This window comes from Heterocephalus glaber, unplaced genomic scaffold, assembly GCF_053883595.1.
Source record: "Heterocephalus glaber isolate CG9 unplaced genomic scaffold, H.glaber_assembly_v1.0 deba00001457, whole genome shotgun sequence".
Classification (NCBI taxonomy): Eukaryota; Metazoa; Chordata; class Mammalia; order Rodentia; family Bathyergidae; genus Heterocephalus; species Heterocephalus glaber.
Genome location: NW_028258305.1, coordinates 31,591,625 through 31,606,699, shown reverse-complemented (window position 1 = coordinate 31,606,699; position 15,075 = coordinate 31,591,625). Strand labels below are relative to the sequence as shown.

The following is a 15,075-nucleotide window of genomic DNA, read 5'->3' as shown; positions in this document are numbered from 1 at the left end:
AAAAGAAATTGAAAGGAATAATTATATTGACATGAAAATGATAAGGACAAATAAGTAATCCATAGTTAATGTACTTACTGCCAGACATCAAGTAGAGGCCATTGGGATCAACTGCTAAACTTGTAACGGCTTCTAGGTGGGCTACCATTGAGTGGATCAGTTTGCCTTTGGAAAAAGAGATTGTTACTCTTTATTGATAATTTTCCTCATTTTGAATATATGCCAGCCAGCTATCATGCTACACTGAGTGCTTCAGTCATCTCTTTCTATGTCCTTACTGTATCAACAACCTTCTCCAACAAGTAAAACAATATATGTTGCCCTCCTGCCTCTAGTCATGGTATTGATGAGGAACAAATGCAGTTCAAATTTCAGATTATACTTTTGTCTTTTAAATCACAAAACAGAACTCAATAATTTTTACATGGATTAGACATCAACCACCTACTTTATCTCTTTAGCTATAGACAAATTATGGGTTGATGGGCATAGAGTAGACAAATTCAGAGGAAATTGAGACAAACACAAAGAAATAGAAAACGTGCACAATTTTGGTGGAAACAACAAATATAAGAGTTTTTAAAAACATTAAATTACTCATTATCATCAGCTCTGCACAGTCAGCAAAAATCACCATTCTAATAAAGGCCATCACTAGATGGCCAGGGAAGTATGGCTGCTAATACAGAGTGCTTTCTTCCCAGTGCAGCCCTTCATGAATTTCCTTTACATCCAAGAAATGTAATCCAATAAGACTGGGAAAGCCCCATGTCCAATTCAAATCAATCAGGGCCAAAACTTGATTATACAACAGAAAAAATAAGCACATGGGAAAACTAATGAAACCAAATGAATGATCTAGCAGGTTTCTATCTGCAATACTGGATAGCACTAATCAATAATAGAATAATATTATTTGATAATTAAAGAATTTTAAACAAAATATAATCAATCATACATCTCTACTTCCAACATGTTTCTCCTTTCCCCTCATATACTGCAATAGATCACAGGAACAGATCATGTTTATTGGTATTTGAATGTATTTTTCATTATAACCCTAGTGATAACTCTGGTTCTCAGGCCTAAATGTAACAACCAAAATGATTCTATATTGTACAACGAGGATCCGTCTTAGCACACTGGAATGGAATGAACAGAAACTGAGCCAGGAGGGTATTTGTTTTTCAATGCCTACTCCCTGCCTATCAAGCCATGAACAGACACAATTAGGTTACTTTTTACAAGTGATTTTTTTCTGTTTTGCTTCATCAAAAATAAATTATTACATTTTTACCTGTATTGTTATCATAGAATTTGATGTGTCTATCTTCATGAGCAGTGATACTGATCGGAAGAGTGGGATGACTGATGACTCTATTTATTTGGCAGGAGGAGCTAGACACTAAAAAGGAAAAATTAAAAAGCAGTAAAAATTAACCCAAGGTATTTTTTCATATGTAGAAGTGAAGATTCACCTAAAAGGATGAAAATGTAACCAATGTGACTTTAGTTTGCTTTTAGTTCATTTATTCTATTCTTTCCATAATTTCAATGTTAGGAAACAAGAGTTGCCTGAGCTACACTATAGTGACATATCTAGAGGTATGTAAGAATTAGAACTTTATTTTCTGCTACCTATCTACTACTTATGGGTGCCACTTAAGGCTTAGCCTAGTCCCAATGACATTTTTAATTCAATAATGCTCTTAATATTTTTGCTACTTTAATAAAGTTCCATCATCACTTGCATGTAGATAATCTTCATATTTAAATCTCAGCTCATTTTACATACTTGTGAGTTCTGTATGTAAAACTATATATAATCATATAGTTGAACTATATATAAACATACAGTTGTCATCTAAATATAAAATGACCAAAGAAAGCATCAACCTTTAAATTTTCTCTTGTTCATTCTTTCTCATGATAATAGAAATGATCATTATTTGACAGTCTACCAAGTTTGGAATTTTAAAATAGCAACTTAAAAGTATTTTTTGTGCACTCTTTTAAGAGTTTTCAAAGAAATTTCAATAATACAGTGAACCATGAACCAGAACCTAGCTTAACTCCTAAGTCTAATGCAACTAAATGGCTCAGCAAATTAGGTAACTGTCAAAACTTATTCCTAGCTATCACAAGTTAGTCTGGAAGCCTTTTATAAAAAAAAGAATCCATAATTAAGAAGAACTTAAGTTTGGTGGTTTTTGTTAAGAGATTTTTGTAAGAAAAAAAGAAAAATCAACATAAAGGTAAAACTAATAAGAAAATTTTAAAAAATCATTATGTCACTATCTAGAGAGAGGAAAGGATGCCCTTAGAATAGAACAGATTATTGGGACAAGTGGCAAAATTTGAATATGAACAGTAACTCAGAAAGCAACACTGCATCAATGTTAAATTTTCTGATTTTGATCATTTTAATATGCCATATCAAAAAACATCCTTGTGGGCCAGGGATTTAGCTCAGTGGTTCCGCAAGCGCAAGGTCCCGAGTTTGATCCCCAGTACCAAAAAAACCAAAGAACAAAAAACAAAAAAAATGCCCTTGTTCTTAGGAATTATATGCTAAAAGATCTAGAGAAATAGGGGCATGATGCCTCTCAAGTGCCTCAGAATTATATACATATACAGAGAGTGAAAAGGTACATATGGCAAATGTTAAAAACTAGTGAAGATGAGTGAAGGGTAGCCAGGAGTTCTTGTACTATTTGCAACTTTTCTCTGTACTATTTTGCAAGCTTAAAATTATTTCAAAATAGTTAAAAAAAATTAAATCCTGCAACAGGAATTGTAAGTTTACATTCACATAACAGAAAATATTGCTAATAAATAGCCTAATATTATTCGATTTTCATGATGTTCCTATGTAGTTCTTAAAAACAGGCTATTCTAATGGCAAGTGGTCACCCAGCCTGTTATCTAAATATAGAAGAAAAATGTCACTTGATCACATGGACTAGTTCTGATTTAGGTAATTTTAAAGAGGTGTTTAGTTGTTCAGTTTCAAAATTCAGACCGTATATTTTTTTCACCAGAGAGCATGCCATTAAGTAATATATTTTATAATGTTTAGCAGGAGAAAAGAATAATTTAAAAAACACGTTAAGTGAAACATATGTTCTCAGAGAAGTTTCTGAAAATAGCTTCAATTACTTTGAGAGCTAGAAATGAGTATCATAGAAATCAACTCATGGAAGGAAGCAAAAGAAAATTATTATGTAGAAAGCCTTTTAAGAAAGTTTCTCTACTTTATGATAGATCAGAGACGTAGGTAAAATACAAAGAACACCAGAAATAAATTGGAGGCCTAGTTTTTTTTTTTATTGGTACATTTTAGGTATACAATTCATTTACATTTATCATTGGGTGCTTGTACCTGTTCATGATGAATCTTAGTTCTTATTTTTTCCCCATTGCCTGTGCGCCCTCCACCCCCTCCACCCTCCCTATTTACATAGATCTTGTTTCCATTTTTTTTCTTTTCTCATAATTTTTCCTTTCCCTTCTTCCCTTTCTCCCTCCCCACCCCAACCCCTACACCTTGGACCTTTTCCTATTTCAAATTATGAATTATTCATTTTAATCCTTATTTACACTCAGTTTCTCACACTAGAGAAACTTCAGTATTTACACGTGTCCTATTTATTTCACTTAAGAGTATGGCCTCAATATGCATCCATTTAGCTCTAAATGGCTCTAGTTTCTCATTCTTTATGGCTGAGTAGTACTCCATTTTATAAAAAAACCACATCTTTATCCAGTTTCCAGTTGATGGGCACTTGGGCTGTTTCCAAGCTTTAGCTATTACAAACTGTGCCGCTATAAACATGGGTGCACATCTATCGCTGTGGTATGATTCTTTTAATTCTTTGGGGACGATAACCAGCAGGGGAATAGCTGGGTCAAATGGGACCTCTAGTCCTACTTCTTTGAGGTATCTCCATACTGATTTCCACAGTGGTTGCACCAGTCTGCACTCTCACCAACAATGGAGAAGGGTTCCTTTCTCTCCACACCCCTGCCAGCATTTGTTACTGGTTGATTTCTTGATAGCAGCCATTCTTTCTGGGGTGAGGTGGAATCTCAGCGTTGTTTTCATCTGCATCTCTCAAATGACCAGTGATGTTGAACATTTTTCCATATATTTATTTGCTGCTTTTACTTCTTTCTGAGAAATGTCTCTTCATTTCAGATGCCCATTTTTGATTTGGGTCTTTGAATTTGGGGGGGGGGTCTGAGTTTTTTCAATTCTTTATATATTCTAGATAGTAGTCCTTTGTAGTCCTTTGTTTGAGGTACAGCTGCTAAAAATTTTTTCCCACATTGTAGGTTGTCTCTTAGCCCTGTCGGTGGTTTCTCTTGCTTATCTTTTTAATAAGATGAGATCCCAGTTTTTGATTCTTTGTGCTAGTTCCCGTGCTACTGAGGTTTTGTTCATAAAGTCTTTTCCTATGCCAATGTCTTCAAGAGTTCTACCTAACCTCTGTTCCAGCCGGTTCAGCATTTCTGTTTTAATATTTAGATTTTTAATCCATTTCGATCTTAGTTTAGTGCATGGTGATAGGCATAGGCCTAGTTGTTTTAACAATCAATCCAAAAACAATTCTCCAAATAGTTTGCAACTTAGAAATGATTACCTTTCCAGTGGGTTCACAAGTATTAAATACCTTTGCCTTTATGAGAAGAAGGATAATTTATTCTAACAATAAATATCTTTTAAAACTCTATGTGAAAGCTCCCCACCTCCATCCCAGGCTCCTAGGGCAGTGAAGCTCAGCCGGTCCCAGCACCCGGAAGGAAGCTCCCCCGCTGCCATCCCAGGCTCCTAGGGACAAGAAGGTGAGCCAGTCCCAGCATCCGGAAGGAAGCTCCCTGCCTCCATCCCAGGCTCCTAGGGCAGTGAAGCTCAGCCGGTCCCAGCACCCAGAAGGAAGCTCCCCTGCTGCTATCAGAAGGTGAGCCGCGGTGGAAATGAGAAAACACATAAACAAGCCTCAAAAACAGATTTCCAGATCACCTACAGCAACTCCAAAGGGAAATGAGATGGAACACTCTGATACTCAACCACCTGGACTCTCTGAACTGGCAACAAAAGAAGATCTGGGAAAAATGAAATCAGAAATAATTTCTCAGATAACAGCAAAGATTGTGCTCATGGTGCAAGACATGATTAATAAATCTAGAGAGGACACAGATAAAAAAATAGAGGATCTGAGGAACTTGATGGAATCCCAACATAGGAAACAAATGGAATCCATAAAACAGATACAAACAGATTTCCAAGAGATTAAAAACTCCATCGAAAGTCTGCACAGCAGAATGAACCACTGTGAGGATAGAATTTCACATATAGAAGATAAGATTGCAATTAGTGACCAGGAAAAGAAAAATTGCTTTAAAATTGTAAAGGAAGATGAGAAATCAATCCAGCAGCTGCTAGATGATGCAAAGAAGAATAACGTAAGACTGATTGGAGTCAATGAAGAAACAGGAGAGAGTGCAGATGACATAAAAAAAACTCTTCACAGAAGTGATGGCAGAAAACTTCCCAAGGAGGGGAAAAGAGCTTCACATACAGATAAGTGAGGCATATAGGACTCCAGCTAGCCTTGATCAAAAAAAATCTACACATAGGCATATAATAGTTAGGATTCCAGAAATCCAACAGAAGAACAAAATTCTACAAGCAGTGAGAGAAAAGAAACAAATCACATACAAAGGAAAGCCCATCAGAATCACAGCAGACTTCTCAATGCAAACCCTCAAGGCAACAAGAGCTTGGAGTGGCATATTCCAAGCCCTAAAGGAAAACAGCCTCCAACCCAGATTGATGTACCCTGCAAAACTATCTTTCAAAATTGATGCAGAAATAAGATACTTTCATGATAAAGAGCACCTCAGGAACTGCATGAATACCAAACCGGCACTCCAAAAAATTTTAGACAATACCCTAGGAAAAGACAATGAGGATCACAACCCCAGGAAACCCAGCAGAATGAATCCACTGGCGTGACAAATTAAACGCAAAGGGGGAGAATCCAACAAAAAGAAAAAGTCATGACAAGGCTTTTAAAACTTTTGACTTCATCTCCCTAATGAGTGTATAATTCAATCTTATTATTGTACTGATTAGTATTTTTCTGATTCTAGAATTGCACACCGTTCCTTGTGTTACAATGGCTATTTATCACCTTATGTCTACATTTTAATTGGGTTGTCTATTAATGAGCTCTAAGAATTCTTTACATATTCTGCTCATAGGTTATATGCATTGTAAATACAGTCTGTTTAAGGACCAGTTTTCATTTTAATGATGTCATTTAAAGTTCTAAATTTTGATGGAATCTCATCAATTCTTTTTCTTTTATACATCATGGTTTTTATATCCTAGGTAGTTCTTGCCTACCGTGAATTCATAAATATTTTCCTTTATAATTTCTTCTTAAAGTTTTATACTTTTAGGCTTTCATATTTAGGTTCATAGATCTCTTCAAGTTATTTTCATGTATAGAAAAAAAGGGTTGAGGTTAATTTTTTATATACGGATACCAGGTGTTCTAGTGCATTTGCTGAAGACACTATCTCTTCCTCGGCTCTTGAATCGAGTTTATATTCTATAAAATGCTAATGTTAAATAATCTTTCAAAACTCAGTGGACCATATATGTGTGGTTCTATTTCTAGATTCTCTGTTTTATTCCAATGATCTATATGTTTTTCCTTACACCAACAGTGCCTTGATTACTGTAGCTTTAGAAGAAGTCTTAAAATTGGGTGCTAAACGTCTTCCAACATTGTTTTTGTTTTTGGCTTTTCTGGTTCCTTTGTACTCCTACATAACTTTAAAATTTCAATATCCAGTTCTTCATTTATAGCAAGTATACACAGACCTGAATTTCTATATATACCTTGTGTTTTCTAATCCTGCTAAATTCAAGTACAAGTTCTAGGGGCTCCTAGAGATTTCTTAGGATTTTCTCTGTAGATGATCATTTCATCCACATATACAGATTTTGCTTCTGCTGTGCCAATGCTATCCTAGGTGTGTCATTTTATTGCCAGACTATTTTGGTTTAGACCTATGTTTCAAAGTCTAATGGACAGATGAAGAGTAGGCATATATGCCCTTGTTCCCTACTTTAGGGAGAAAGCATTGTATCGTCTCCATTCATAGAAGGAGTTTTTGTTGGAAGTATGGAGTACATGTCTTTGATCTGTTGAGAAGGTTCTGTTCTACTCCTAGTCTCCTGATAGCTTTTACCATGAACAGCTGTAGAATGTAGTCCAATACTCTTTCTCCAACTAGTGACAGGATCACATGGCTTTCTCCTTTCCTCTGCTAAAATGATGACTTGTGGGGGTGGATCTTCCAATGCTGAACCAACACTGCCATCCCTGTAACAAAACCACTTTCTACATGCTGCCAGATCTGACTTCTAAGAGTTTGTTTTGTTAAACAAATTTCTATCTATGTTTATACTTTTTTCTTCTATTATCTTTATCCAGTTTTAGGATTAGCACAATGTTGAGTTCCTAAAATGAGGGGAGAAGTGTTCCTTCTTTTTTCTGCTTTAATTGTTTGATAGAATTTATCAGTTAAAATATTTATGATCCTGCTGTTGTCATATAGGTAGGTTTTCAAGCTAGGAATATACTTTCTTTAATAGGTGCTATTCAAATTTTATATTTCTTCCAGAGTTAGTTTCATTAATTTGTCTTCTAAGTTACTTCTTAGAAGTTGTCAAATTTATTTCAAAAAAGATTTTTGTAATATGCTTTCTATATCCTTTTAAATTCTGTAAAATCTGTGGTAATGTCTCCTAGATCTTAATATTGTAATTTAAAAAATGTATAACTGATATCGTGTAACAGGAAGAAAAGGTCTAAAAGAGCAGGGGAATTGGGAGCGGTAGGGGAAGGGAAAAAAAGGAAAGGAAAAAAAAATATGAGAAGAGGAAAAAAGTGGAAACAAGGTTTTTGCAAATAGGGAAGGGTGGAGGGGGTGAAGGGAGGGCAAGGAAAGGGGAAAAAAAATAAGAGCCAAGATACTCATGTAATGGTACAAAATCCCAATGATGAATGTAACTGTATTGTATACCTAAAATGTACCAATAAAGTTAATGGACGGAACAAAAAAAACTCTATGTGAAATTCGCTTTCTCCTTGATGCATGCTTAGTTTGAACTCTAAAAACAAAACATACCTGAAACCCTGCTAAATTCCAAAGTATAACAATATAATCAAATAGCAAAGGGATAGGCCAGAGTGGAATGGATAAAAGATGTCATTATAACATGGCATTATAATTAAAAATAATTATCGGGCTGGGGATTTAGCACAGTGGTTCCGCTGGCTGCCTTGCAAGTGCAAGGACCCAAGTTCGATCCCCGGTACCAAAAAAAAACCAACAATATCATTTAGTCCAATCATGTTGCTTTGTTAAAAACATTCCTTGCAGTTTTGATAATGTTTCCAAAGCCAAAAAAAAAAGTCTTACTACTCTATGAATACACCTGTTAGAGAAAAAAATGGGATCACCTAGTTCAATGTACCTATCTTATCCACCAAACTCTATAACAACCTTATAGCAGTCATTTAAAACCAACATTTGTCTAGGAAATTCAAAGAAGTGGCAATACTCTCTGGAAGTAATTTTTAAAATGCCTACATCTTTCTTAATTTCATATTGCCTTTTAAATTTTACTACTGTAGTTCAGATCATATATTTAAATGTGATTTTATTTACTGAAAGTCTAAAACCCGTATTTCTTGGTTAAAAATTTTGCTTTTTCTAATTCCATAATCTTGGAGTTCAAAGTTCTATTCACAACAACTTCTGCACATAAATCCTCGAGCATATCAGAAGAAAACAAAGAATAACAGATTAGTAAGGGAAAATGAAAGCCAAAAATAGGATGAGTGAAATTTTAAAAAGGAAAACAGGAGATAGGAGGCAGGGGAGAAAGAGAAAGATAAGCAAACATCTGTGTGAATACATGCTTGCATGTGTACATCTTCACACACAAGCTCCTGCACACACACACCCATGTAATTATTTTTTAAATGAATTCTCAAATTACAACAGTATATGTATACAGTTTTCTTTATCAACTGCAATCTAAACTGCGTGTCTGGATTATGACTAACGACAGAAAGCAAATCACTTAAAAAAAGCCAAAACCCAAAAAGATCTGTAATATTTTCTTTATAACCTGATAAACAATTATTTCCTGACTTTTTATATCTAATACGGAGTTTCAGGTTTAGCCAGGCGTGGTGGCACATGCCTGAAATCCCAGCACTCAGGAGGCTGAGGCAGGAGGATTGCTGCAAGCTTAAGGCCAGCCTGGCTACATAGTGAGTTCAGGGTCAACCTGAACTACAAAGGGAGACCCTGCCTCAAACCACCCCCCAAAAAGAAGTTTCAGGTTTGAGATTCTGAAAGCCGTGTGATCTATATTCTAATCAGTATTGAGCTGTATCCAGTTATATTAATATAAAATTGATTAACAATGAAATGATAAAATAAAAATAGATTTTATTTTCTATTTAGAATAAATACTGCCTTCTTCAAATAGAACTGAAAATTATCACTTGGCATAAAATTAAACCTTACACATCTGTGGAATACTCAAATGGTATTTTAAAATTTTTTTTTGGTGGAACCAGGGATCCAACTCAGAACCTTACTCTTGCCAGGCAGGCACGGTGCCACTAAACTACATCCCTGGCCCTTCAAATGCTATTTTTTTTGGCACGGGGGATCAAACTCGGGTCCTTGCACTTGCACAGCAGGCGGTGAAACCACGGAGCTAAATCCCCAGCCTCAAATGCCATTTTAAATAGTATAATTATAAATGTACATAAATTTAACTCACTCTTAAAAGTCTATTGTAAATCCTTATATTCTTTTAAATAAATGTGTTCTGTGATTTAAGAGGCATAACTTTATGGATAGTAGTTATAATTCTGATAAAGTTAAAAACTTATTCAAACACAGACTATTTAAAATTGGTATACATACTTGAATCTAGATTGGATTCTAAAGTGAGAATGCGCTGCTGAGTTTCCATATTAAAGATGCTCGTGTATCCTTTGCTGAATGATGCTACCATATGGCTTGGGTCACTGCTCACTAGGTCCACAGAGGCAGGAATTCCCAATTCTAAAAGAGGCAGAACATATTCAGAGAATAGCAGTGAAAGAGTCTACCTGAAAATGTGACCAGAATACAGGAGAATAAATATAATGGCATGATTTCTTTAAAAGTAAATAAAGCTTACCATTAGAACAAGAATCAGTTCATAATCATTCAATAAAGATTTTTTGGTAATGCTTAGCCTTATTCTATTTTATTATTCTTACCTGTTTCATCTATCTTCTACCCATTATTCTACTAGTATATTCACAGAGTGCAAACTTTTATTCGAATAGCAAATAGAAAATAAATATGGACTACAAATTTTTCCAGCTTCTACCTTAACCTGGGACTTAGAGTGGTGTAATGGAAATTCTTCACTTAAAAAAAAAATCAAGCCAGGCATGATGGCGTATATTTAGAATCACAACACTTGGGAGGCTGAGGCAGGAGGACTGCTGTGAGTTAAAAGCCAATCTGGGCTACACAATGAGTTCAAGGCAAGCCTTAACTACATAGTGAGACCCGGTCATCAACAACCCCCAACCATCTTGGGTTGGGAATGTGGCTCAGTGGTAGAGAGCCCTTGCTGACCATGGGTGAAATCCTAGGTTTGATCCCTAGCACCACAAAAAAAAAAATCATGATGTTAGAACTTTGTCATTAAAATTATGGAATTTTAAAAAGTAAAAATTTTAAATTATGTTAGAATCATGTACATACTGAATGCAAGCAACTCAGAAAAAAAAGAAAAAGCTGTTTTTTTCTTTTTTGGTACTAGGGATCGAACTCAGAGCCTTGTGCTTGCGAGGCAGGTACAGTGCCACTGAGCTAAATCCCCAACCCAAAAGAGGTATTTTTATTTACTATCTAGAACAGCGAAAACATGGGAGCTTATTTATAAACATTAAAAAAATAGAATATATAAAATGAATATAATAATCTGACTTTTATTTGGCTCAATTATCTACCTAAACAAGCTAACAGTTCAAAAATGTGTGTAGTGCAGAAGATAAATGGACAGTAAGAAAAAAAAAAGTGCCCAACATAATTAGCCATCAAAGAAAAGCAAAACTTAAAACTAAAATGAAATACTACTACACATCCATCACAATGGCTAAAAATTAAACTGACAACACCTTATCAATACTGGTAAGCATGTAGAACAAATGGAACGCTCACACACTGCAGTTAGTTGTATAAAGTGCCAAAACCACACAGGAAATAGCAACTCTGTTCATAGCAACTCAAAACTGGAACAACTCCAGTGTCTTTAGGATCTTCACCAAGAGGCAAATTAATAGACAAATTATGGCTTCATAAAGTATTATGAAATAATAAAGAGAAATAAACTGACAATAATTTGCAGAAACATTACAGTAAGTAAAAAGCCAGACACAAAAGAGTACACACTATATTATTTCATTTGTATGATGTTTTAGAAGAGATAACCTAATCTATGATGAAAGAAATCACAAGAGTGTGTACCTCTGGTTGGGGAGGAGAGGGGACTGAATGTGAAGGGCAAAAAGGGGCTCTGAGAGGTGAAAAAAATGTTTTGTGTCTTGATCTGCGAGAGGTACAGGGTTGCACTCAATTATCAGACAGTGAAATTTCTCCTAACACCTGTATTTTTCATTATACATAAATTACACCTCAATTTTTAAAAATACAAAAATCTGTTTCCTCACCAAGTACTGTGCTTTTAAGAATTACATGTAAGTTGGGAATTCAAAGAAATACACTTTCATTCCTTTAAAAAAAAAACACCCTTCAAATTAAATTTAAACAGCAAGAGTTCACAGAGTCATTTAATTTGCTTTTAGAATGAGATGGTTAATAACAGATTCAGCAAAATAAAACTTCAAAGTGTGTACCTTGATTATCATTAAATACAGTTAGTGCAGGAGCAACCTCAGTTGTGCTCCATAAACGAAGAGTGCCATCTGCTGAGCAGGACAACAAACGCTGATGTGCTGCACTGTAAGCCAGACCCCAAACTGCATCTGTGTGACCTAGCAGAGGGCCTCTTAAAACAGAAGGATCTATGTAAGAGAGCAAAAATGCAAAATCAGGAGAAAAAAATCATAAAGGTACTAGGTTCTAGAGAAGGTAAAACACATAAACAAAAGCACATAACAGTATAAAAGATACTGCCCTAGTTTCTATTATTCTTTTGAAATGCAGTAATTAAAAACAGATTTAGAAACATACAAATGTAGAGTTTTAAATTTTTAAAAATAAAAAAGCACATATTTGTCTTCCTTGCTTCTTCCTCTTATCCTTCCATTTATCTAGATTTTTACTAAGTAGGTCAATACAAATAATTTGAATTTAATCTACCTTTGGAGAAATCACAACTCCTGTTCTCTAGGAAGTGAAGAGAGGTCCTTCCTGCCTCTGAATTTCTCCAGCACTCTGACTACACCTGCCATTGGCTACTCCTCCTAATGTACAATGAATGGCAGTTATTCCTGGGAGTACCCAGGGAGCATGACATTTATGGTGGACAGGAACTGAAACCTATAGGAATCCCCAAATTCTCATACAGCAGCAACTGAGATGTGACGATACATACATGGGACAGGTGGAGGGTCACTACACAGTTTCGTGACAACAGTCAAATTAGAAGCTTTATTAAGCATCACAATGATTCTATGAAGTGGTGATTTCAAGATGGCCCACAGGTGTTAAGTCCAGAAATGCAAGTGGTGTTATATGTCTTATATCCTCAAGAATACCATCAAATATTATTGAAGATACACTGTGTATCAAACACTATGATTGATGCTGGGGCCACACGGATGATTAAGACACAGAACTATCCCTGTCCCCAAAACACAACATTGTAAGTACAGGGCTGGGGATTTAGCTCAGTGGCATCTCATCTGCCTCACAAGTGCAAGGTCCTGAGTTTGATCCCTGATACTGGAAAAAAATAAATAAAAAGAAGTACAGTAATAGTGACAAATACTAATTACCAGGGAAAGAAACTAAGATGAATGAAAACTTCTGAAAGATAGTGGCATCTAGAGTATACAGATGTCAATCAATCAGAGAATAGAGAGAAGGTATATGCCTGGCAAGGAACAGCATCTACAAAATTACAGAAGTAAAAGTAGCCTAATACTGCAAAGAAATTTATGAGCAATTTAATATTGCTGGAGTGTGGCATTTGAGGTAAGGAAAGAATGAGGATAGCTAGTTTATGATAGGATTTCTATGACACATAAAGAAATTTGGAATCTATCCTGAAAGCCATTAGAGATTTAAGAATTTCCCAGCAGCAGTAGGTAGGTTATTTGAGTATTTAATAAGGTAACCTTGGGCTGGGGATTTAGCTCAGTGGTTCCACCGCCTGCCTCCCAAGAGCAAGGTCCCAAGTTTAATCCCTGGTACAAAAAAAAAAAAAAAAAGGTAACTTTGGGAGGGTATAGAAGACAAACAGAAACAAGATAAAGGGACTGCTTGTTAAAATGGAACAGTGATTATAAAGACCAAAGGTAGGGAAGTGGATCATGGGCCACAGCCAAAGGAATAAGTTTAGGAAATGCTTAGGGAGATATACCAAAAAACTGGAGAAGAAGCTGTAGATAGTATGTCAGAACAAGGAATCAAGGAAAACTTAAGATTTCTAGTTTGGGCTAGGTTAGTTTTCTAGTAGTGCCACCAACTAAACCAGAAGAAACACAACATGCTGGGATTTTAGGACAATGAGGAAATATTGAAATTTCCTATAGACATCCTGGAGCTTAAAAGGATTTATCATTCAACAGCTCAGAAAGCCACATAAGTTGATTCAATCTACCAAGGAATGCACACAGCAAAGAATGAGTTAAGGCCTGGGTCTTAATAAATGACATTGTTTAAGGCAAGAAACATAAAAGGACTCCATGAAAGAGAGAGAAGAGAAATCATCACAAACTGTCAAGACAATGGAATAGACAAATTTCTAAATTACAGCTGAAAGATCTACTAAAAATAAGGACTGTAAAATACCCTTGAATTGGGCAATTAGTCACTGACAATCTTGGTTCCTAGAAGCCATAATGCAGAAGGATAAGCCAAGGGAAAGGACACAAAATTCTTAACTAGTAATTATGTGTTCTGGATAATATCATCAAAGAAACACAGGTGATGAGGAAAAGAGACTACATAGACATTAGCGAGGGAAATGGGGTCAAGAAAATGGGATCAAGTACATGCCATTCTCTCACCCAGAATTTACTTAGATGCTGAGGGGATGGAAAAAGAGCAGAGAGGGTAAAGTGTTGGTGGCACACACCTGTAATCCCAGCACTCTAAGAGACTGGGGCAGGAAGATCTCAAGTTTGAGCTCAGCCTGGGCAACTTAGTAACTTAGCAAGACCTTGTCTCATAATAAAATAAGAGGTGCTGGAGATGTGGCTCACTGTGAAGTCCTTGGGTTCAATCCCTAGTACTGTCTCCCCACAAAAAAAAAAAAAGTTAGGGAAAGTTTATTTCTTACATTTATGTTTACTTAGTTTTAGTGGTAAAATCAATCTAAAGTGACAGTGAAATTAAAAGAGGCTTTTATGACAAATACGATACATTAGACCTTCTGCGATTTAACAGAAAAACAAAACAGCCAATTTCTAAACAAGTTTTATAAGAGACCTTCTGGTAACATTTAGTAATGGATCATAGTATGAATTTATGGCTTTTAATACTATGCAGAAGACTAACAGGCATTTAATTCTTGATGCCTTTTAAATATTTTGGTTGGATGGGCTTTACAACTTATTATCTTATATATTCCTTATTGACTGATCAAGGGAATAATGTCAACATTCATTTTTCTTTAGTTTTCTGTCAAAAATAGTAGTGAAATTAGATTACAGATTAGTAATTTTCTATCGTTGGGGATTTAGCCTCAGTGGTTCCAGCGCCTGTCTCGCAAGCGTAATGTCC

The 15,075-nt window shown here is 35.5% G+C and overlaps 1 protein-coding gene across 4 annotated transcripts in view; it reads right to left on the bottom strand.

Moving 5' to 3' along the window:
- The window catches only part of Strn (striatin), a 117,776-nt gene that overhangs the window by 11,161 nt on the left and 91,540 nt on the right, over positions 1-15,075 (bottom strand). For 2 of the 4 annotated variants that reach the window (XM_013070172.3, XM_004839292.4), the window contains 4 exons: positions 12,021-12,188; positions 10,030-10,170; positions 1,298-1,405; positions 79-165 (listed from right to left, as the gene is read on the bottom strand). In XM_013070172.3, the coding sequence (XP_012925626.1) occupies positions 79-165; positions 1,298-1,405; positions 10,030-10,170; positions 12,021-12,188 (504 nt within the window). The remainder of the gene's footprint in view (positions 1-78; positions 166-1,297; positions 1,406-10,029; positions 10,171-12,020; positions 12,189-15,075) is intronic. The other 2 variants (XM_021253721.2, XM_087216135.1) reach the window with 2 other exon arrangements.